Below are 26,119 nucleotides of genomic sequence, written 5' to 3'. Positions count from 1 at the left end.
TGATTATCATTTATAAGATGGAGTTCTGGGGAATCGTTGGATCAAGTGATTTGAGTGACATTGCACTGGATGATATCCAGCTCATTCCTGGAGAGTGCGATAGTAAGTTATAACCCCCTCTTCATCTTCTCAAACAGTGTAAATAAGAGCCCAATGTGATAGTCATAGATATCTCCAACTTCATTTGATCGATATATGATATGATATCATATGATACAATATGATAATAAATGATATTTCCCGTTTACGCAGTTAGTGTATAAATAATCGCAATCAATAATAAGTGAAATCTCCCTTTTCATGAAGAAGTCAGTATTTGAAACAACACAAGGACCCTGAATGTATCAAGATAGATTGACCAAATTTTGTCATTGGGGCCAATGATGTTTATTGCAAACCTATTAAAATCAAGCAGCTCAAGAAAACATAGTGAAATGCTTATATGAAAATGGCCAGTATTTATAAGCAAAAAAGAGAAAAAAATATTGATAATGAATACATGCATTTCATACATGTATTTGTGTTCCATGGCATTTGCTCCGACAACAATTGCTCCACCCTAAATACCACATACTAATCAAATGACCTTCAACCTTGGTTTTAACACTAGACCCTACCCTAATAAACCTAACCCTAAACCTAACATAACCTTAATGCAACCCTAATCCTAATCATACATCTTAAAAATTAAGCCCAGAGCAATTGTTGCAGGAGCAAATGTTGTGTCATCTGTATTTGTATTGTGCAGATATCCACTGTAATAAAATAAAATACTTTCCAACAAGTGATGAAACATGAATATTTCTTTGCATTGAGCAGTAACATTAGACACTGAGAAATTAAGTTCATATGTGATGTCACACTAATGTGTATGCCTTCAGTGATCATATCAAATGTTTTTTTATTTGATAAATTTTTAGCCTATCCTCCAGAAGCAGCTGTTGTTCCAACTACAACGCCAGCACCTCCAACTTCTCCACCACGTAAGTAAACATTCATATACAACACACATGACATGGTGCCTTTATCATGACATGACTATTATATGTTTGCTGCGTTATCCGGCTTTTTATGAAAAAAAACGATATTGCACATTGCAAAGATTAAGTAAGAGAAATCTATTTGAAATAATAATCATATGCTTCAAAGTTGTAAAAACTGTACATCTTATTGGATTTTATACAACTGTACCACCATACTGAGAATACTCTGTGTTTACTTAGTACCTAATAGATTGGACTAGTATATGCTTTACATATATATTACCTCCGTCACCAAACTAAGCATTTCAGCGAGACTTTGAAACCCAATTACTTCATGGAATGACAATGTGAATTCACTCGTTGAAATTGAATGCTGAAGAATGCCTTGATATAGGACGCTGAGTTTAAGACACCAAATAATGTTGAAGTTTTATTTGGTATACAAAACAAAATAGGTTGGTTCATTGAAATGTGAATACAGAGTGCATGTTTCTGGTGCATCAACTCAAATCTGATCCCCTTTCTGCCCAGTTTTTAGCAGACATCCTATTCAGTGTGTGTCTCCCCTTTTAATCCTCGGGTTGACCAATTTGGGAGAGAAAAGCTGCTTTGAAATTATTTTGAATTTTAAGATGCCCAACACTTATGGGGACATAGCAACTTTTAGCAAGAAACTTTTATTACTTACATCAAAAGCAAGTACTTCAATTGATTTTTACTCCACCATAATTCTCAACTCTCTTGCAATGTCCTATTATATTTGATTTGGGGAACATTTGATTACACTTGAACTTTGCAACAATCCTTCAGACTTTTGTTTTATTTCATTGTAGCATCTGGGACGCAAAGCTGTGACTTTGAAAGCGATACATGTGACTTTGTCCAGTCCACTGATGATGATTTTGACTGGAGAAGAGGACAGGGCTCAACCTCAACGTCTGGCACAGGCCCATCATATGATCACACAAGAGGAGATGGTAAGATATGGCGTTCCACAGGGAAGTTCCTACTCTCCAGTATTGTTTATCATTCTTATCAGGTCCATCATATGATCACACAAGAGGAGATGATAAGATATGGTGTCCCACATGGAAGTTCCTACATTCCAATATTGTTCATCATACTTTTTACCACTGCCTTGGCAAAGTTTATACAATCTTGGTAGGAAAGTTTAACAAAGAAATAATGAATTGAAATGGAATTTTACTATTTTCAGGATTTTTTTGTATTAGATATGTTATTGGAACATTTACACACAGTTAACCCTAAATAGACTGGGCTATTTCGATGCCTAAGAAGACTGGGGGGGGGGGCTGATTCAGCCCCCCCTATGATCTCGGCCGTCGACTGCGCGATCGTGACGAAAATTGGCACGTGTATTACCCATGGCATAATCTCCAAGACTGTAGGATCAAATTTTCAGAAAAATCTCATAATTCATTAATTATGCTAATTTATGCGTAAAATCAAAGATTTGCTCTAGTTAACTAAATAAGGCCTCTAAACTGCTAATTTTTTATTCACAGACTCTTTGAGGGATTCTGATCAAATGTACTTTAAAATAAATTCAATATCACAATTCTTTTCTTATGTATTTCATTTTTTTTTAAATTTCTTATGTATTTCTATGTTTTTTGACTTTTTGTTTTTTATTTTTTTTCAATGGAAATCGTCCCCTACTTTATTTTGACCACAAACAAGATGAAATTAATTGAGTTTGATTAGTAAAATTGAAAATAATGATACATTTATGAATTTTGGCTAAAAACACAATTTGCATTGGATTTGTACTCAAATTCACGTTTTTGAGCAATTTCGGGTCGACATGCACTTACAATGCGTAATTTCGGAACCACGTACCCGGGCGTCGCAAATTTGGTCTCAAAAGTTGCGCAAGACTTGAAAAAAAATAGTCATGGAACGGCGCGGCGCCAGCTTTTCGCATTACATATTTATCGCGAAAAATGTCGAGGGGGGGGGGCTGAATCAGCCCCCCAGTCTTTTTAGGGTTAATGGGGTAGGTTGATTTATTTGTTTTTCTAAGAAAACAAGGGTTATGCCAGGATTTATACTTTGAACTCACTATTGGGCAATGTCAGAAAATATTCAACCCTTTGATGCCCAACCCCAATTTACTTCTCTGTTAGAGATGCCAAGTTGAAAGACAAGTAAGGCATGAGATTGTTGGTAGCGTACTGTCATTTGGCATGAGATTACCGGGCATTGCATATAATGTATATTAGGAAAAACTGTGATACAGGCATTAGAATGAGATTTTGATGGAAGAGTGCATGACATGGGAGTCTTCACATGTCTGGTCCATATTGACTTCATTTCATGATCTCTTCATTCAAGCCATGGTAAATTAAGAGCAGGGCATCCTTCTATATCTGGTTTCTAGTTCCAACTCCTCTCACAGGAGAGGGATGGTAAGATATGGTGTCACACAGGGAAGTTCCTACATTCCAATATTGTTTATCATTCTTATCAGGCTCTTCATATGATCACACAAGAGGAGTTGGAACTAGAAAACAGACATAATGAATTTCAGGAAGGTCCCTTATAATGGGTCAGACAGGCTTACTTCTTAGAAATGGCCTTCTAACATATGAAAGCAGCATCATTAACCTATCTGAAATGATAACAGTTCTGTATTTACTGGTTTGTCACAATTATAAGCCAAATGGCATAACCCTTTACAAAAATTTACATAAGCATACATTGAACATCAAACTAAAAAGCTCAAATTCTACATATTCATCATAATAAACAGCAAAACACATAGAAATCTTGTTGATCATGTTGGGGCCATATGTATTAAATTTTGACATGCATCTCCATGATGATAAACCAAAATGGAAAATACACGCGGCCAAACAACATAAAAACAATGAGTTCTGACTAACCAGAAAGTAGCACGGAAGGGAGGAAAAATGAAAAGAGAGGTAGTGAGCAAGAGGAGGAAAAGTGGGAAGATCATGAGCAAGAGAGAGACGAGTGTGTGTGTGTGAATGTGAGTGTAACAATGAAAATGTCTATCATCATACCTAGATTTGAATGGAAAAATATAAGGTGTACATTATTGGAGTTAAGTGGCTACAATGAGATGAAGCATACAATACGTAAAGACACACTTAATATCATAATATAAATTAACATATTAAATACTGATAATACATGCAGATTTATTCATGTGGTTGTAACTATGTAGCTTTCCATCATGTCTCGTCAGCATGTGATATGATGATCTACGACCTTTATCCCCTATCTTTCTCTTTCTTGCAGCTTTAGGATCATACATATACACCGAGGGTTTCTTTGTTAATAGGAGACATCGCCTAGAATCACGCCTTTTCCCCAGTACCATGATCTCATGCGTTACATTCTGGTATCACATGTGGGGATCCACCATGGGTGACCTGAATGTCTACGGTAAGGAGGGAACAGCTCTAGGCCAACCTTTGTGGACTAGAGAAGGTTCTTTGGCAGATCAATGGTTTGAAGCACAGGTCCAGTATGCCCCTAAGGCCAACTACAAGGTGCGTGTCGGTGGTTAGGGTTCACTCTGTCAAATTGGTCTAATTTCCATTTAGTCAGTTTATTACACTGATGTAGGTGTTGTTTGAAGGTTTGCATGGTGGTATGTACAATTGCTGATGTGGTTTACGGTACACCATGTGGAGTGTTATAGAAACAGTGGATAGAAGAAGAGAAGAAATGGATAGGCGAGAAAGTGGAGATTTGAGAGTAGAGTATTCTTTCTTGAGAGTAGTCCTGAAAAGGACTGTAAACCAGGAAAGTTTGATGAGTTGAGAACAGCTTGAGTAGTAGAGCTGATGAGGAGATGCTGGCTTGAGTCGGCGAGTAGAGATGATGAGTAGTAGAGAGTCTCTCTACTACTCATATGTATTTATGTGCTCAATGCTTTTGTCTACTATTGATTAGGTCTAATTACTGTTTTGTCTCCATTTAAATTGGTTTAATACCCACATAATCGAATGCCCAGTTTTCCAGAATGAATATGCCTGCTGTTGTGAGTTCCAATACAGACTAATCTTGTATGGACAGGAGATCCTTAATCAAAATTTTGTCATATTTCCCATTATTTTAGATTGTTTTTGAAGGACTGACTGGGTCAGGACAACAGAGTGATATGGCTCTGGATGACATTGATATACAACCTGGATACTGCCCAAGTAAGATGTCTTAAGGAAAACTCCACCCCAACAAAAAGTTGATATGAATAAAAAGAGAAAAATCCAACAAGCATAGCACTGAAAATTTCGTCAAACTCGGATGTAAAATAAGAAAGTTATGACATTTTAAAGCTTCGGTTAATTTCGAAAAAAATTTATATGCACATCCTGGCTGGTATGCAAATGAAGAGACTATGACATCATCCACTCTCTATTTCTTTTGAATGTATTTTATTATATGAAATATTCTAATTTTCTCCTCATTGTCAAGTGATACAACGGCTAATTGCTCACTGAACATATAAAATTAGCATTGTTCAATACTATATGGTTCAGTCAAGTTGGTCCTTATTGTCAAATCTATAAAAAATGAAATATTGTATAATTCAAACAATAGAAAACAAAAGAAATAGTGAGTGATGGACCTCATCGACTCACCTATTTGTGCATATCACTGTTTTGTTAAAAATAAGTGAAACGTAAAAAATGTCAAAACTTACTTATTTTACATCCGATTTTGATGAAATTTTCAGAACTGTGCTAGTTTGATTTTTATCTATTTATTCAAGTCAGCATTTTCCTGGGGTAGACTTGACCTTCATACTATACGAATGATAATATGTATCTTTTTATTTTTCTTGTAAGAAGGTATTTCATATGTCCATCTTTTATGCTTTATTTTAGTTTCTATTTATCATTGGATATGAATAGATTTAGTTCTGGGGTTTTGGAATGATTTTATATGAGGGATGTTTTCACTTCCAAATTAAGTCTTGTATCTCAGGTTCATGCTTTATTAGTTGTGACCTTTAAAAAAAAAAGTATTTTATTTCTGTTAGAAAATGATTTTTTTTTTCTTGTGTAAAAAAAGTGTCGGTCACCTTTTCCCTGAAAAATAATGACAGAGGAAGCAATATTTTTGAGCAACTCCTTAAATCTGTGTCTGGTCCCATATGCATCTAAGAAATATTTAATCTGATTTAGATTTTATAAGGAGCCACATTAGAATTAATTTTAGAATGCATTTATCTATTTTTGGATATTAATCTAATTTCAGCCCACTGAATTGACCATAATTTGAAATGAGAACAAAAAGTTTGGGCTGATGTTTACCATATCAATAACTTATCAGTTCATCTCTTATAGTACATATAGCTAATTGAAAATGTTTTTCAACTGGTATTTTGGCTCAGTTGGTAGAGCTTCTGTCTCACAACGGGAAGGTCGTGGGTTCAAACCTTGGCCACGTCAGATCAAAAGACGTTAAAAGATGGGAGTTGCTGCTACCCTGTTTGGCGTTCAACAATTAAGGGGATAAAGCCTCATCATTCTGGCGCTGCGCAGCGGCTGCCGGGCCCACGATCAATTGGGCAAAACAAATTTTCAGAGTATTTCAATCCTGGTGTCTATTTCGAACAATAAAAAAATATGGATTTTTCAATACACAGTGAAATAATCTGTTCTAGTAGGTAAATTGCTCCTATCATTTTAACTATTAAATTGTATTTCAATTTACAGTGAGTGAAACCTGCACGTTTGAAAACCCTGACATCTGTACTTTTAAACAAGACTTTGATGATGAGTATGATTGGACATGGTTCAACGGACCAACACCTACATTGTACACAGGACCTTCTGTAGATGTAACATACGGAACTAGCTCTGGTAAGCCTATTACAAAGACATTAACTGTATTTTTGAGATATATGAGTTTATGAAGGAACCTTTTTTCAAAGTCGCGTTGCGTGATTACAAATTGAAAATAATTCACTTAAAACGTCTTGAGTTTTGGCGAACCCACCAAAATGTGGCTGTATATCACTATCAGAATTCTTTACTAGATTATACGAAATAATAATAATAATATGTCCATTTATAGAGCACAGTTACTATGTGCATATACTCAACTGCCCTTTGATACTTGGTATCATATTATTACCCCGGCTGTAGCTGAGCCGCCATATTAATAGGCGCTAAAGCGTTCAAGGAAAAATCCTACCGGATACCCATTCTCCTCACCTGGGTCGAGTGCAGCACAATGTGGATAAATTTCTTGCTGAAGGAAATTACGCCATGGCTGGGATTCGAACCCACACCCCTCTGTTTCAAAGTCCAGAGACTAATCTACTGGGCCACAACCCTCCACAACACAAAATGTCCTAAAACATTCATTGTGTGGCAGATATGAAATGATTTTTTTTTTACTACATAAAAATAATTATGTCTAAATTAATCTATTTTGGTCATCTAAACATAAATAAATATGGATATGACATGTGTTAAAGATTGCAAATGCATACGATAGAATTTAAATTAGATTTGTCTTGAACTGTATTTTCATTGTGAATTGTAGAAAGTTATATTCAAGATTCAATATGATATATTTGGTATGTCCAAACATAGTTACATATAGATGTGAATAAGAAAATAAGACAAATTACACTCACAATATTGGCTGTGCAAAATTGATCTTTGGTATTTTCAACCCTAATTTTCAGAATATTGTAATTTATGCTTATGGAATTATAATGGACACGCCTTCCCCCCAACTCTTGAAAATGAAAATATTGCATTTATTCATAGCCTGTGCACATTATTGACATTGTTATTATTACTACTAGAAAAGGTAGTGTCTGAAACCATTGTTTTAGCACAATCAATATTTTTTCCCTAATTTACGTAAGTTTTTTCTCAAGTAATGTTTGTTGATTGTGGAAAAAAGTGTTGAAGATAGGATGAAGAAGAAGAATTTACAAGTAAACAGGTCCCTCCCTTCCAGTGAAATACGCTTTCTTTGGAAGTTATGAATAAGCCTAACTGGAAATTAAAGAAAATTGGTAAATGTACTAGGTAGCATGTAGGCTTATACTCCATGTGCAATTATACCAAACAGAAAACAGACATATCAGCTGTAGACCTATTGGCAATTTACTATTTCTTTCTACAGGACACTATGTGTATGCCAGTGCCTATGAGAGATTAGAGGGAGATCGAGCTAGACTACAATCAAGAGAGATCATTCATGATACCGATCAGACAGAGTATTGTGTGTCATTCTATTATCATATGTTTGGGACAGAAATGGGAACACTCAACATCCGTCTAAAAGAGGTGAGTGTGTTTGCTATTCCGGCATTAAGAGTGTGCAATTGTTTTATTTATTTTAGTGTAACCATGAGTGTGTGTTATTTTACTGTCATAGTGGGGGTGTGTGATATTATGTGAGTGTGTGTTATTTTACTGTCATAGTGGAGGTGTGTTATTTTATTGTAACCATGAGTGTGTGTTATCTTAGTGTAATGTGAGTGTATGTTATTGGACTGTCATAATTAGTTTGTAGTATTTTAATGTTGTGTAAGTGTGTGTAATATTAGTGTTGTGTGTGTGTGTTATTGGACTGTCATAGAGTGTGGTATTTTAATGTTGTGTGAGTGTGTGGTATTTTAGTGTTGTTTGTGTATCTTTGGACTGTCATATTGAGTGTGTGGTTTTTTAGTGTTGTGTGAGTGTGTGTTATTGTACTGTCATAGTGGCGGTGTGTTATGTTAGTTTTTGATTGAGTGAATGAGATTATATTTACATAGTGTGTGTGTGTCTGTTATTTTAGTGTTATGGTGAGTGTATTGTTATGTTAGTGTTATTGTGAGTGTGTGCTATTGTACTGCCATAGTGGTAATTGCTACATGTATATTGCCATAATGTGTGTGCTATGGTACCAAATGGGCAAAGGTTGGTCAAGTAATCATGATATGGATGGCTAGATAATCCTGGCTGCTGGTTTTAGGAATAATAAAACAAAGTAAACCAAGAGAATATTTCTTTTCTGTTAAAAGAAGCAGACAAGCAAGCAATTGAAAGACTTACGGTTGCAATTTCATGCAGTGTCCCCCACTCCCTTTTATATAATGAAGCAGCTCTTTTTTCTGCAAAAGCTCCTGAAATAAAAATGAGCTTACCTAATGATTCATCAATCACTTACTCCTCCAGGGTAACCAAGAAGTAAGCACACCCTTGTGGACTCAGGGTACAGAAGACCTGAGTGATCACTGGTACATGGGAGAGGTCAGCCTGTCTAGCGCCCTCACTTTCAGAGTTGTCTTTGAAGCCATTAGGGGTTCTGGAGACATGAGTGATATAGCTATTGATGATGTTACCATTTCTAATGAAGTCTGCCATGGTCTAGGCAAGTAAAACCCACATAACTTACTTTAAATTACTTTAAATGACTAGTTTTGTGAATAAAAAAAATCACTTTGAGACCCCCCCCCCAGAAAAAAAGACCCTGAATATTTCATGTTGCTGTCGGTCTAAAGTAAACTAAAAAAAGGGTAAATTTCCTCATTCCAGAAAGGATTGCATTTAAGTGCAACTCAAATAACATATTCCTTGCAATAACGAAAGAACCATTTTAGTGGTGGACTTTAAACCAGTTTCATTTGTGCATTTGTAAGTGATGATCCAATTAGATGCTAAGGTCGCAAGGTCAAAGATCAGAATTAAGAGAGGTCATTAATTATTTGAGAATGTTAGAAATTTGGTGTGCCACATTATATAGTGTATTATTTATCTGGCATTTTGAAGGCATACAGTTTGACCATGAGCATATATGAGGATGCATGTGTATTTTTATCAAGAACATTATATTGAAGCAAAATCACCTTTAATATGTGGTGTCAATCTCTATTCTGAATCTGTAGGTGATTGTGATTTTGAAAGTGGAAGCTGTCCATGGGTGAATATTGATAGAGATGATCTAGATTGGATAACACAGCAGGGCTCTGCTGGTCAGTCAGGTCCAACCGTTGACCACACTCTAGGAGAAGCAGGTAATACCTCTACAAGATGATGATGATAGTGATGGTGTCGGTGTTGGTAGCGGTGATGATGGTGGTGGTAAAAATGATGATGATGATAGTGATGGTGTTGGTAGCAGTGATGATGGTGGTGGTAAAAATGATGATGGTGATAGTGATGGTGTTGGTAGCAGTGATGATGGTGGTGGTAAAAATGATGATGGTGTCGGTGTTGGTAGCAGTGATAATGGTGGTGGTAAAAATGATGATGGTGATAGTGATGGTGTTGGTAGCAGTGATGATGGTGGTGATAAAAATGATGATGGTGATAGTGATGGTGTTGGTAGCAGTGATGATGGTGGTGGTAAAAATGATGATGATGATAGTGATTGTGTTGGTAGCAGTGATGATGGTGGTGGTAAAAATGATGATGGTGATAGTGATGGTGTCGGTAGCAGTGATGATGGTTGTGGTGGTAAAAATGATGATGATGATAGTGATTGTGTTGGTAGCAGTGATGATGGTGGTGGTAAAAATGATGATGATGATAGTGATGGTGTTGGTAGCAGTGATGATGGTGGTGATAAAAATGATGATGATGATAGTGATGGTGTTGGTAGCAGTGATGATGGTGGTGGTAAAAATGATGATGGTGATAGTGATGGTGTTGATAGCAGTGATGATGGTGGTGATAAAAATGATGATGATGATGATAGTGATGGTGTTGGTAGCAGTGATGATGGTGGTGATAAAAATGATGATGGTGATAGTGATGGTGTTGGTAGCAGTGATGATGGTGGTGGTAAAAATGATGATGATGATAGTGATTGTGTTGGTAGCAGTGATGATGGTGGTGGTAAAAATGATGATGGTGATAGTGTTGGTGTTGGTAGCAGTGATGATAGTGGTGGTAAAAATGATGATGATGATAGTGATTGTGTTGGTAGCAGTGATGATGGTGGTGATAAAAATGATGATGATGATAGTGATGGTGTTGGTAGCAGTGATGATGGTGGTGGTAAAAATGATGATGATGATAGTGATGGTGTTGGTAGCAGTGATGATAGTGGTGGTAAAAATGATGATGATGATAGTGATGGTGTTGGTAGCAGTGATGATGGTGGTGGTAAAAATGATAATGATGATAGTGATGGTGTTGGTAGCAGTGATGATAGTGGTGGTAAAAATGATGATGATGATAGTGATGGTGTTGGTAGCTGTGATGATGGTGGTGGGAAAAATGATAATGATGAGGAGGAGGAGGTTGGTGATGGTAGTGATGATGATTATAATAATGTTGGTAGTGGTGACATTCATGATGATGACTGCAATATTGGTAGCAAGTTTAGTGAAAGATAAGTGCACTTATTTCATTATAAGGATAGAGGAATATCACAGGATAGAGGAATATCACTACTTCAATAATTGTTATTAATTCTGAATGCCATATTGAGATTTGGCTGTTCATTTATAATTCCCACGAAGATGATGATCAGGAAAAAATAGTGTTAACAATTTGATGTTTCAGTGATAACTGTTTATTTAAATTTATTCATGTGTATATTATTTCATTTTATTTTACCTTTAAGTTTGTTTACTAACTTGAATCAGTGCTTATAAATTATAAACCTGTTTGATTAATTATTTCCCAAAGATATTCCAAAAGAAACAATTTGATATTTGAAGTCAATATCAAGACCCTACTCTGAATTTTTCTCAACATCTTTTATCCATTGATAATACTAAAAGTGAAGATCATGCCTACATGTACTGCTGACATGGTGGTGATATTGATGATCATTGATACATTGTTCCATGCAGGCCACTACCTTTTAGTCGACTCTTTAATTCCTGCTGCCATCGGTCTTCAGGCACACCTAATGCTTGGTGCCCCGTCACTGACTGGAGTTAAATGTCTTCAGTTCTGGTACATGATGTACGGTATGAACATGGGTCAGCTCCTGGTCTATACGTCCCAAGCCTCAGACCTAGCCAATCGGGACCTGGTTTGGATGCTGGAGGGCCAGCAAAGTCAGTCATCTACCGAATGGAAGCAAGCTTCGGTACCTGTTAATTTTAATCAGGTTGATGATGTAAGTTTTGATATTTAGCATACTGTGAAACCTGTCTAGAACGACTTCCCAAGAGGAACCTGTCTGTAAAGGTTATCCCCAAAGGATATCTTTCTACGCTGAATATTCCCCCCAAACAGAAACAATGGAAAGGGTTTTTATGAGCTGGTAGTCTTTATGGATAGGTTCATGTAATTCAGTCAAATCTGTCTGTGGACACCACGCAATGGAGACAAGAAATGGATAGCTTTGTGTACTAGAGACAAACCCGACTATACAGACTGCCCAGGAGTGACAAGGAAAGCTTCTGTACCAGTTAATTTCAATTAGATTGATCACGTTAGTTTGATCCCAAACCATACAGCGAAAATTAGAGAAAGGCCTCCCAAGGGAGTCAATTAAGTAAAGTCATTGTATGATGAAGGGGAAGGATGAGATAATTACAGAATTATTGAGGTATAAAACCAGTAATCATGGTTACAATTTGGGCAGTTCAACTGATCCTCTGCTTTTACAGATTCCATCCTTCAAAACAAAAGTAACGCTAGGTGATCAAGCTTTGCTTGTGTAGCCCCCGAGCTCTGGAATAGCTTACCCCCGGAAGTTAGGAAATCACCATCCGTAAACAACTTTAAATCAAAGCTCAAAACACATCTATTTAATTAATAAGTATTTTATGAGTCCTATAAAGCGCAGTAGAATATATACTTTATGGAATAGTTTCTAGGCTCTATCAATTAATATATTATTTATAAAGCATTTATATTTTTAGCCCATTGGAGACTAGCTGATAATTGTTGTTACACCTTTTTTTTTATAAATATAACTCAGCCCGCACGTATGCAGTTGTAGTCGTAGTTTGGTTAGTGTATTTGAGTTGGTACATAAATGTAGAACAGAATAGATGGTCTACCAACTCAACCAACACACCAATAAAATTTAAAATCAATGTACTAACCTCCTGAGAAATTTACCATCAGATTTATTGCACAGTCAACACATTTATTTAAATATTTTTCACTAAAAGTGATTTAATATTTTTTGTGTTTATCATTTTAGTTATTCCTTGTAGCAGTTCTTGGTTCAACTTCATATTCCAATATTGCTGTAGATGACCTCAACATCTTAAACGGAAATTGTAACTGTAAGTTCAAACTCAGTCATGTTTGTTTCAAACATTCAAACATATTTGCTTCTTTGTAAAGGTAATAATTGCATTATCTTCATCAATCTGGAGCGTTGTGGCACAGTGGATTAGTCTTCGGACTTTGAAACAGAGGGTCGTGGGTTCGAATCCCAGCCATGGCGTAATTTCCTTCGGCAAGAAATTTATCCACATTGTGCTGCACTCGACCCAGGTGAGGTGAATGGGTACCCGGTAGGATTTATTCCTTGAATGCTTTAGTGCCTATATGGCCGCTCAGCTATAGCCGGGGTAATAATAGTATACCAAGTATATTTTGGCGCCTTGAGCACATAATCAATGTGGATTTGGCGCTGTAGAAATACTCTATATTATTATTATTATTCAGCGCTTTTCTAAGAGACAAGAAGGTGAAAAATCCTTCCCTGTGGTTGCTGCAAAGCTATGGAATCACGTCATTGCTACTGTGATGACAGCTTCCTCTGTTGAATCATTCAAGAAAGCCATTAAATCACTTCTACTTTGCTGAAAAGGACAATGAATTGCATGGACTAAGCTGACCATTCTGAGTAGTGTGTGCACTGGGCTTTGTAACTGAAAGGAAATTGTGCTGTATCAAAATGACCATTGGATTGGATTGGATGGTAATTATATGCCTTCTTCATTTAAAAAGGGCTAGTTTGCTGGATATCATGATAGTGACATCACAGAATATGCATTACTGTAGTGTGTGTGATCTGAGATGATTTGGCCTGAATTTGGGATGTACATGTCAAACATCCATGTACAAAGCCCCTTTGCATGCATTCATATAGGCATTTGTATAGGGTAATCTATCTAGAAACAATATATTCTGAGGCGCATTGTTATTATTATTACCCCGGCTTTAGCTCAAGCTGCCTTTCAGCTTTCATGCATTCAAGGAGAAATTCCTGCAGGGTACCCATTCACCTCACCAGAGTCAAGTGCAGCATAGAGCGGATAAATTTCTTGCTAAAGGAAAACACGCCATGGCTAGGATTTGAAACCACGACCCTCTGTTTGAGAGGCGAAAGTCAGACCATGATGTGCCCACTAATTATATTATTTACAGGGTTCTGTAACACAAATTTTGGTGATTGTTTATATGATTGATATATAAATACGGAAAAGTTGAACTTCTGTTCTCAACACACAAATAAAAATCTAAAGGATTACCTCAACAAATTTTGGCTGCTAACTGCAATCTTCCTCAGTGATGACGGCATCAAATTTTTCTCTATGTGTTGAGAACAAAAGTTCAACTTTTCCTTATTTTCAACCAACACAAATGAACTTTCATGATCGAATTGATTTTAATGTTGGATTGTTCATTGTGGTCAATGTAATCAGCTATCGAAAATTGTTCTCTGATTAGCTTTATGTTAAAGAAATCAGAGAAACTGAATCTGGTGGATAAAATTTAATTGACAAAATGCCTGAACTTCAATGTTATTGCTGCATATGTGTACATACATGTACTACCCTTAACAGATCACAGGGTGAAGGGCATAATATAATAAAGTACCAATGTTATTACAAAAACAGAAATATTTTGAATTGATATAAGAATTAAAAATACATTTTGTTTTATTTTTTTTGTGCCCATCCTGCCTTTTTAAACAATTTTGATTATCAGCAGAAAGGGGAATCCAACCTTGCTAATAACTAAAATTGTGGAAGTAGGAAATAACACCAACGAAATCATGAAGGCTTGAAGGAAATCAGACAATGAACAAGTTACTTATGAATGTTTGAAAATGAAAGCATTAAGACCAAGCAATTTCAAATTTGAAACTTGATTAGGTTTTGACAATTACATGTAAGTGGCAAAGACAATATTGTCTTCTGTTAAAAGAACTTTCCACTTGCAGTTAACCTGAACTCATATTTTTCCCCCTTTAGTGAACCCTGCAAGTGCCTTGCCAGGATCTACTAATAGCCTACTTGACTGTAATTTTGAGAAGACATTTTGTTACTGGAATCAAGATCTTACTGATGATTACCAGTGGACATTGTGGACTAAAGCGACTGGAACAAATGGAACTGGTCCAAGTTCAGATCCAAACTCAGAAACAGGTCAGAAACAAGGATTCAGTTAGGGAATTACACTGTAAAAACTGTGGTGTTAAAACTGACACCAATTGTTGTTAATAGAGGACCACACCCTGAGGTGTTAAAATAACACCCTAGAGATTGAACATAATACCAAAGAGTGTAAATGTAACAACCATAGGTGTTGTAATAACACTTATAGGTGTAAAACTAACACCACAAATTTAACACCGGTGTAAAATAACCGGTGTGGTCCTCTATGTACACTGGTTAACACCACAGTTTTTGCTGTGTAGGGACTGAATTAGGGACTGGATTAGGGACTTTCTTATTGCACATGAACTATATATAGGTTTATGTTTACGTTTGGCTATGTAGACAGCAAACTAGATCGTGAAAGTTTTTTGTGTAAATCTTGGGCCAAGCTCAAGATTGCCATTTTGTGAGAATATCTACTGCAAACTAGCGCGATATCATTACAACTAATGACAGTCTACCTGATGATCAATGACTTACTGTCCTGGGGAGTAGAGCGAGTGGGATTCTCTCTTCACAAGGTAAGAAAACGTGCAATAGCTCAGTCAGTAGAGCGGGGGTCCTGGACTGCGGTGACACTGGCTTGATTCCCACTTGGTGCGGTAGTACCATTTGGTAAGGCATAAGTCCTCACTAACAGGTCCTTGGAGAGGACCTTAAGCTGTTGATCCTCTGGTTGCTTGCTTACAAGCATTCATGCTTTCTAAGCAATTAGGAAAAAATTACCACCATTTACCATTTCAGGGTTCAGTTTGGGAGCGAGGACTTTCTTATTGCAAATGGACCAGGGTTATGGTTATGTTTGGCTATGTAAATCAAACTTGGACATGAAGGTTTTTGATGTAGATATTATGCCAAGCTCAAGATCATCATGTTGTGAGAATATCTACTGCAAACTAGCGCGATATCATTACGACTAATGACAGTCTACCTGATGATCAATGACTTACTGTTCCGGGGGAGTTGAGCGAGTAGGACTCCCTCTTCACAATTTATTTACAAACCTTATACACATTTTAAAGGTTTTTTTGTATCTCATAATTTTTGTTTGTATGAACACTATCTTCCTGATTGATTTGATTTCTTTATTATGTTACCTTGATAATGAAGCTGATGTGGTTCCTCTGTTATTAATTTTTCTAGCCTGAAACCAACAAAGTCATAGGTTGTCTTCACTCTAGTGCAAGAAAACATTATATATTTAGTCTAATGCCATTCTGTCCATCAACATTTCGTCTAATATTTGTCCATTTAATCCAAAACCATTTGGTCCAATCATTGCTTTGTCTAGTCACCATTTCATCTATGACCATTTTGTCTCATGACCAGTTGGTCTGATATATATTTCATTCATTTTTCACTTAGTCCAATTAGACCAAATGGTGTATTGACTAAATGAATATTGGACCAACTGGTTAGACAAAATAGTGAGTAGACAAATTTGTAATTAGACCATGTGGATAGTGGACAAACTGATGGTAGACCAAATGGGAGTAGAGGAGTTGGCAATGGGACAAATTGGCATTAGGCGAACTGGAAATAAACTGATAAAACATGGTTTGCATTATCATTATCAATATGGTCATGATTTATTTAATTTTTTGTAGGGTGGTACGTGTATGCTGAAGCTGATATGGTGCTTCCAGGCTCCAAGGCTCGTCTCTTATCTCCTCTGGAACACGAGTCTGCTGACTACACGGAAACCTGTCTTGAATTCTACTATCACATGTTTGGTGCAGACATGGGAAATTTATATGTGTACATAGAGAGGACCGACTTGAATGAGACAGAAATGATTTTGAAAAGAGGTGGATCTGATCAGGGTAATAACTGGTATGTTGCTCAGGTCAACATTGGTATAGAACCAGGAGTTGGTTTCTATAGGGTGAGTATATAAATAGTACATCATTGAGAGCATTTGTAAGAATGTCAAGGATGAAGTGCACTTTGGGTTCCATGATATTTGCAATTGCTCGGCTATAAATTACACACACTAATGAAATAACTAACTTCACTCTGGATTTAACACTAAACCCTACCCTAAACCTAACCTTAACCTTATGTAGGCCAGGGGGATTTTATTTTATTTTGGGGGATCATTGCCGGGGAGCCTGCAAGGCACCCCTTGAGATCTCGGCTTTCAAAATGTGTTCATCAAATCTAATTTCCTGAATAAAGCTCCAAATGTCCTAATCTTTGGTGTACATGAACAAAATTGCGATGTGAGATCAATTTCTTTTCTTTTTTTGGCAATTTCTTATATATATTTCCTTGTTTTTTGGGCCTTTTGTTTTTCATTGTTTTTTTTTCAATTAACCTTGTTGGGTACTCTTTTAAGATCATAAACCAATGCAAAAAATAAATTAATTTAGACCAGTAATACTAAACATAATCATACTTTTATGAGTTTTGGTTGAAAGCACAATTTAATTTGACTTTGACACAAGATCATGTTTTTTAGTAATTTCATGTCTGACCTGCACTTACAAAATGTTGCGTAATTTGGAACCGTGTAACCGGGCATCATGAATTTGGTCTCAAAAGATGCGCAAGATGTTAAAATGAAAAGTCTGCGACTGGCATGATAAAAACAATTTGCGCATCAAAAATATTGCACAAAATGTTGAGGGGGGCCTCCGTGCCTCAATAGGTTTATACCTGACATAAAACCCTTTTGCAACCCTATAATCCTAACCCTACATCTTAAACAAAATAAAAACCATAGAGCAAAGGTTGTGTCACTGCACTTGGGACTATTCTGAAATGCCTAAGCTGTAGCCAAAGGCATTTGAACTGTTAAAAAGGTAACAAGTGTGTGTAATTATTCTAATGGCAGAGAAAATGATTCATTTACCATTATCATGTTACCCTCTTCAGTATTTCTTCAAATTCATCAGCTACCACTGATATTATAATCTCTCTTCAGTATTTCTTCAAATTCATCAGCTATCACTGATATTATAATCTCTCTTCAGTATTTCTTCAAATTCATCAGCTACCACTGATATTATAATCCCTCTTCAATATTTATTCAAATTCATCAGCTATCACTGATATTATAATCTCCATCATGATAAGTGTAACCATCTCCTTCATTGTTAACACTCTGTCCATTTTATAAAGGTCTACGAATTAAAGGATGCTTGCTTTCGGCTTTTTGACTTTTATTTAATATATTGATGCAATTTTTTCTCTTTTTTTACCGATTTTTTACTCCGTCTTTACATAATTTAAAAGGTTGATACGGTTTGTTAAGTATTAGATTATGCATTTTACTCCATATTTTATTGTTTGGTCAACACCAAACCATAGGGTAGACAAATAATATTAGAAGAATTGTTATTGTGCAGGATTTGGGTGACTCTGACAGAAATGATCACCTGAAAGAATACATGTAGGTTTTGAGGATTCAAGCCCAGGGCACACTATGCTATCCAATATGACATGATTTCTTTTTTTTAGGCGAAATTTTTCAAATTCATATAAACCAAATTGTCAAAAATTATAGTTTCTTCTTGTTCTCATTTCCTTTTACAGCTTATTTTTGAAGCAGTACGAGGTGGTTCTATATACAGTGATATTGCTATCGATGAGATTAAATATCATAACGGATCATGCCCACCTATTAGTAAGTATTTTTCATGAATTAATTTAGGATCACATGCAGACAAGTTTTTCGCTGAAAGGTTAAGGTACGATACAAGTCGTTTTCGATTTTTTGTGAATTAATAACCCCCTTATGTCTCTGACCAAGAGTCAAAGCCACTTATTGTTAGGCCTTTTTAGCAAGCTTCATGTTTGGTATTTCTCCTTCATAACCATCCATCATTTGATCATGATGAAAGTAAATACACTGAGGGAGAATTCTTGTTAAATGACAAAGCTATTGTTGGCAGTATATCAGAGTCGCATTGATTGACATTAGCAAATAAGCCAAGTGCATGCTACCAATTCTCAGAATTGATTAAAGTAGAACTGTAATGAAAATAAACACTTATTGTCTCTCACTCTGCTAGAAACTTGTGGATTCGAGTCAAACTTAATGTGTGGTTGGACGAATGAGATCTTATATGATATGTTTGACTGGTCTAGAAACACAGCCTCTTCCTTACGACTAGATCTTGGGGACCATACCAATGGTGTTCCATCTGGTAAGTGACCTCACTAATGCTTTACTGCTCTAATAATCCCACCGCTGCCACCATTTCTCATCTCTCATTTTACTGTGGTCTAAATGATGTCATTTGTCCAAGTTTGTGCTATGTCTTTTATCAAGAATCTTACTACAAAGGCTCTGTACATCTTTTCATAGCGGCTTTCCCAGATTCTCTATAATTTTGTCTGTGACGAAATGTGAGGATTGGTAAATGGAATATCACTTGTGTGATCCCAGTGGAAAGTTTACAAGCTGCCTACAGCATCTTACAAAAAAGACAGGGTGACAATTTTCCCCAGGAAACCTCCATGCATTTTTTCATCACTGAATACTAGCAGATCATAATTGACAACACAATTTGGCTGTGTGAAAGACGCAGTGAAGAGTTGTTACAGGAATCCCATTATAAAAAACATTTTGTCACTTTTCTGCATCCCCTCTGTCTTACCTAGTATGAAATGGAAAATTAGCAATGGAAACCTCCTGTTGGATTCCTATGGAAAAGAAATAGTTTTTGTGTACTGCACGAGAGTAGGCCTATATTTGAGCATAGTCATGCTCTAGAAGACCATTGCTTGACAGCATCTGTGAATTGAATTTGAATTTTTTAACAAATTTCATTCACTTGACATTAACAATATATACAATGATAACATACATGTAAAAATATATATTTACAGTAGTATCGTACAAATCGGTAATACATAAATAGATTTTCCATAAATTTCCAATTAGTTGTATTATTATACATATATACATCATATACAACGAAAAATAATGTATTTATCCTGAGGTGTAAATAATACATGATTTAGCACCGTAGCACTAGATCTTTGCTCTATCCTCTTGTGTTGAATATAAAAACCACATTGGTGGTCCTATATTGCATAATTGCAAACCACCAAAAAATTTTTGGATGAAAAGTATTGATCATCATTATTATTTCATTGAGCATAATTTTTAAACATATAAAGAATAGTTACTATTAATTTCATAAGGAGACTCACTTGGATGCTGCAAAGTGGAAAATAATTATGAAATCACATGTATAACCCATAGGTCTTTCTTTCCATGTAACAAATAATCACACATCTGTATGTTCTCTACATTAGGGTATGAAATTATTTTGTAATATAGTCCTACTTCATCTATCGGTTACAATTCATTTGAAATTGAAATCAAATAACTGTCTTGCAACCCCCACCCCAATTTGATATCTAAATCTTTAAAAAGTTGTCATACCTCTACATAAACAGTATAAATCCTCTGTTTCCTGTGTCAGGATACCTGATATATGCCAACCAAGGGATTCCACGGGTTCCGGGAGACTTTGCAACCTTGCTCAGTCCCACATACTCTGCTACGGCTACAGGAGATTGTTTTTCTTTCTGGTATCACATCCACGGAGAGAGCGATGTGGGTAGACTCCGTGTGTATGAAAGGATAGATGGAAACCTTGAAGGTCCTTATTGGAGTTCAACCGGTGTGAATGAAGGGGACAACTGGTGGAAAGCATCAGTCACTCTCAAATCAAAGTCTCAATTTCAGGTATCATTCCACTTTTGCTACCCATCTAACATGTTTTCTTTCAAGCTATATCATAGCTGGCTCTTAATTGATTTGTGAAAATCTCTTTATTCAATAATCAATCTTATTTGTATAGTGCCTTACAATTATTTCATTAGAATCCCTGCAGTACTCAACAATGATGCACTTTGTATATTACGCTGATAACCATCAAATACCACTAATCATTCAATACTGGATCCATTCATAGGTTCAAAGCAGAAATGTCTTTATTACTCATTTTGTGATGTCATCCTTTATTCTCAGATTGCTGTGGTAGGTGATGTTGGGAATGACCCTAATTCTGAGCTGGCTATTGATGATTTCAAAGTTGAAGAGCAGCCTTGTGCACCCAGGGGTAAGCTGTACTTTCTGCAGGAATGATAAAAGTATTGTTCAAAACATATCATTTATGATTACTCTTTAGTGTTGCATTTTATGTGTTTCATTTATGTAAACTAATAGAATATTCAGTGTTCCACAGGTAAAGGTATGGTTTACTTTTCTGTCTGTGAGAGGACCATTCAGGCCATTCTCTTTTTTTCCAAGAATCTGATGACTCTTTTGCTCCCACCAGGTACCTATTTATTACCTAGGTGAAGAGGGTAAAAGGGGGGGGGCACTCAAATTATATTTTGATGGGGGTGTGCTTCATGAAACCCTGAAATGGGGGTCTGAGGAACTGACAACCAGGGTAATTATATGGGGCCTTGGAAAATGAAAATATACAAAACGGTATAAAAAACAGGTCTATACGGAGTGGGATCCGGAACTTACTGTGGTGCGCAGTAGCGCTGTGCATGTGGGCGCTAGTGTGCATTGCACCGTGGTATGGAGGAAATAATTATGAAGCCGTGCGTCTGCTGCCAGCTTTGCGATGCTCGCGCCGGACAATTTAGACGGCTTGGGAACTGAAATGTTTTGTAACAAGGGTCTTGAGAACGGGGTACGCAGCTTCTGAACGTAACTTTTGTCATTCGGAGTATCTAGGGAACTGAAAATGGAGTCTGAAAAAGGGGTTCATCAAAGCAGCACGTCCCCGTACCACCAATATATGTGAGTGCCCCCCCGGGGGTAAATTGTCTTTTCAAAGGACATACCGCAGCTGTAACCCTGAGAGTAAAGGAATTGAACATCTGTTTAACTCCTTTAAAAGAAACCCTGTCAAAATTAAACATTTTGAGGGCAGCTCAGAAAAGGTGTATTTTAGAAATTATGCCAAAAGTGGTAGCATCATATTGTCTAAAAACAGTCTCCAAAGTCCTGTCAAGAATTCCTTCTAGGCAAAAGAAGGTTACCACTTACATCGGGATTCTCATCTCAAGCTTACACTGTCCTTAAAAATGTTACATTTTGAATAAAAGGTTTTACCCCATTGCGTACTGGAACCAGGTAATCCCTGTACAAAACCTATGGCGGTTGTAGAATTAAGTAATCAAAGGGTTAACAGCTTAGAGATCTTATACAATGTGTATGTTTTGTTGTAGGTTCATGTAGCTTTGAGAAGAATTACTGTGCTTTGAGATAAAATGTTATGCTGGAACCAGGTTATCACTGTTTGAAACCTATGGGGGTTGCATTAATTAAAGGTCAAGTCCACCCCAGAAAAATGTTGATTGGAATAAATAGAGAAAAATCAAACTAGCAAAACGCTAAAAATTTCATCAAAATCCGATGAAGAATAAGAAATTTATGACATTTTAAAGTTTTGCTTATTTTTCACAAAACAGTGATTTTAATCAGGTTTAAACAATTCAAATGAGAAGATGATGATGTCCCTCACTCACTATTTCTTTTGTACGATATTTCATTTTTATATAGACCAACTTGACGGAATCATATAGTATTAAACAATGCTCATTCCACATGTTCAGGGAGGAATTAATCGTTGTTTCCCTGATAATGTTGAGAAAAATAGAATATTTCCTATTTCATATAATAAACTACAAAAGAAATAGTGAGTGGATGACGTCATCAGTCTCCTCATTTGCATATCCACCAGGATGTGCATATAACTGTTTTGTGAAATTAAGCAAAACTTTAAAATGTCGTAACTTTCTTATTTTACTGTACATCCGATTTTGATGAAATTTTTAGTGTTATGCTTTTTGGATTTTTCTCTCTTTATTCAAATCAACTTTCTGTTGGGGTGGACTTGTCCTTTAAGCAGTAAATGGGTTAACAGTCTAGTTATGTTTTGTTGTAGGTTCCTGTGACTTTGAGAAGGATTACTGTAGTTGGATGAATGATGTATCTGGTGACGATGAGGATTGGGTGAGACTCAATGGGGCTTCTACCGGTGGTGGAACAGGTCCAGTCAAGGACCACACCTTAGGGGCAATGTTGGGTAAGTTACAGATCTCGTGCTCTCTTAGGTGGATCCAGAATTTCATATAGGAGATATTTAATATACAATTCACCTGATTGAAAAAAACATTTTTGCCCAAAGAAGAGGGTGCACTTCTCATATAATTGGGGCATAGGGGCATTTTCTTGGGAATGTTATCATTCTTTGCTATTAAGTTCTCTATTTACGCCCTTTGGGCTTAGCATGCATGTGTATGTGTATATTTATCTCATGCTTTTACATTTTTGTTTGTATGTTTTCTTGTTCCAAAGGCCTGCTTATCAGCAGATCCCTGCTTCTTTAGGAGCCAAACCAATATCTTATTGTACTTTATATGTGTTACTACATATATGTTATTTTGTATTTTTATAATTCTTCACTTAATAGATTGAATTGGGTATTAAGATTGTTTTGATCGCGTTTACAGGTTCCTTCTTGTACACTGACTCAGTTGTTTTTGCGGCTGGTGAGAAGGCATGGCTATTGAGTGAGGTTTATCAAGCTGGGGATTCTTGCTTCTCATTCTGGATTCATATGAATGGTCCGGGTAGGTTCAAATTCCTTTAAAGGAGAATGAAACCCTTGAAACCAGCTGAATCCATAACAAAGAGAAAAATCAAAGAAACATATTGTTGAAAGTTTGAGGAAGATTGAATGAATAATAAGAAAGTTATGAGCATTTGAATATTGAGATCACTAATGCCATGTAGATCCTCCCATTGGCAATGCAACCAAGATCTGTGATGTCACACACGTACAACTCCCTCATTACTTTAGTACTAATTTCACTTATATTCTCACTTTTATAGAGTCTATCACAAGGTGAGGTGTTCTCTTTATGAGAGGACAAGTACAGAGGTTTCACAACATTATATCATTGATGAATCGTTTGTCATATGATTAGAATGAGCAAAAAGAGATGTTTTGGGGTATATTTTCAGTGTCCAAAAGGGGAGAGTTGTTCATCTGTGACATAGATCTTGGTCGCATTGCCAATGGGAGGATCTCCATAGCATTAGTGATCTCGACATTCAAATGCTCATAACTCTTCTATTGCTAGTCCTATTTTACTCAAACTTTTGTTGATCTTATTCTTTGATTTTTCTTCTTTCACAAAAGCTAACTTGCTCCAAGAGTTTCATTCTCCTTTAATAACTTATGATTGGTTGCAAAGTATCACATGACCAGTCATTTATTCAAACAGGGTAATTAATTTGACTAATGACTGATACTATTGACTAGTTCTATTCACCAGTCATGATTTGAGATTAACTTGCTTTATCAAGTTCAAGTTCAGGTTAAAAGTTATTAAAAAAAACCCAGATATATAAGTACAAATCAATAACAGATAATACAAAAAGATATGAGAGGTTTTTGAGGACCCCTAAAAAGCAGAGCTTGTGAGTGGGGCCCTACAATAAATGAGATGTAAACAATGAAGGAACATGCTGTACATAAGAAGAATAAAATACAGATATGTATGGAAAAAAAACAGAGATAAGCAAAAACAAATATGCAACACTTACACATTCTCACACGCACATACACGACTAGGCTGGCTAGCTAAGTGATAACTCATAGTTTTATAGAACAATTACACTTTCTATACTATATTTTACCCAGATTATCAAAGAGATATCTTTTACATTGTACTTTAAACCGGTAAAGAGTTGTACAGTTCCTAATATCAGCAGGTAACCAATATTAGGAACTGTACTTCATGATATAACAAAGATCCACATCCCTATCTTCTTAATATATACATCACTTTTCTTGTCGATTAGTTTCTGTTACCGGAAAGAACAAGGTACTATATCGATTGACAATTAGATTGGATGGGATGTGCTCAGACATCTGATATTTGCTACCTTTTGAATAACTGTTCCAAAAGGTATTTCATGCATTTATTGTTAGTAGTGTTGCTAATGCCAAAGATGATTTACATGATTTTTAAATTCTCTGGAGGTATAGAACTTCTTTAGAAGACAGTTCCACAGTTTTCTGTTATTGTCAATCGTAGCAAACACATACATGTAGAATGTGAGTAGAAAGAGATACATGTAAAAGTAATACCGGAAAAAAATTATACTTTTCATTGCGTAATTCGTTTTTTTAATTCCTGGATTTAGCATCCAAGGACTGGCCTTTATTTGTAGTGAAGTATTGCTTAACTTACAAAAAGATGTATAAAATTCCATCATGGCTCGCATCAATGGATAGATCTAACTTTTACTTGTTTCCTCATAGTCCAGTGATAAAAACTGGTGCTATTGATAAATCTTCATTATTTGCCCAAATCATCGTAGTGGTTTTAAATTTCTTTGAAACAATGATTTGTGTAGATTTTATGCTTTAGTTATGCTTCATGTGGCATGCATATTGGGAGAGACTCCAGTAAAGAATGCATGGTTTTGTCCTCAGACACTAGATTAATGTCATTTACTATGATCTAAGCATTCATTAGCAAAGCTTTAATGTAATTTGATTTAAATACTTAATGCTAATTTTGCCCTATTACCTTAGTTAGCATGATGAAAAAAATTTATTTTATTTATTCTTTCTATTAAAGTTACCCTTCAGGTTAAGTACATATGTAGTTATTTCATTAATTCTGTATAAACTCAAATTCAGAACTACTTTTGTAAATTTTCGGGCCATTATGCAGGGTTGATAGTGCTTGGAAATGGAATATCTTGGATCTTCAAATGGGGTATTTGGATAATAATAATAGTAATGATATTAATGATAATAAT

At 35.9% G+C, this 26,119-nt stretch overlaps 1 protein-coding gene across 1 annotated transcript in view; it reads left to right on the top strand.

Moving 5' to 3' along the window:
- The window catches only part of LOC129263594 (MAM and LDL-receptor class A domain-containing protein 1-like), a 65,555-nt gene that overhangs the window by 22,072 nt on the left and 17,364 nt on the right, over positions 1-26,119 (top strand). The window contains exons 19-36 of the mRNA XM_064100616.1: positions 18-102; positions 921-983; positions 1,817-1,960; positions 4,269-4,522; positions 5,095-5,179; positions 6,698-6,844; positions 8,127-8,290; positions 9,167-9,362; positions 9,877-9,967; positions 10,743-11,245; positions 11,794-12,003; positions 16,905-17,182; positions 18,835-18,925; positions 19,314-19,448; positions 20,736-21,001; positions 21,287-21,377; positions 23,226-23,366; positions 23,794-23,913. Coding sequence (XP_063956686.1) covers positions 18-102; positions 921-983; positions 1,817-1,960; positions 4,269-4,522; positions 5,095-5,179; positions 6,698-6,844; positions 8,127-8,290; positions 9,167-9,362; positions 9,877-9,967; positions 10,743-11,245; positions 11,794-12,003; positions 16,905-17,182; positions 18,835-18,925; positions 19,314-19,448; positions 20,736-21,001; positions 21,287-21,377; positions 23,226-23,366; positions 23,794-23,913 — 3,064 coding nt within the window. The remainder of the gene's footprint in view (positions 1-17; positions 103-920; positions 984-1,816; positions 1,961-4,268; positions 4,523-5,094; positions 5,180-6,697; positions 6,845-8,126; positions 8,291-9,166; positions 9,363-9,876; positions 9,968-10,742; positions 11,246-11,793; positions 12,004-16,904; positions 17,183-18,834; positions 18,926-19,313; positions 19,449-20,735; positions 21,002-21,286; positions 21,378-23,225; positions 23,367-23,793; positions 23,914-26,119) is intronic.

The sequence above is a fragment of the Lytechinus pictus genome, chromosome 6, assembly GCF_037042905.1.
Source record: "Lytechinus pictus isolate F3 Inbred chromosome 6, Lp3.0, whole genome shotgun sequence".
NCBI classification, from domain to species: domain Eukaryota; kingdom Metazoa; phylum Echinodermata; class Echinoidea; order Temnopleuroida; family Toxopneustidae; genus Lytechinus; species Lytechinus pictus.
The sequence above is the reverse complement of the archived record's forward strand: the minus strand, read 5'-3'. Positions and strand labels throughout refer to the sequence as shown.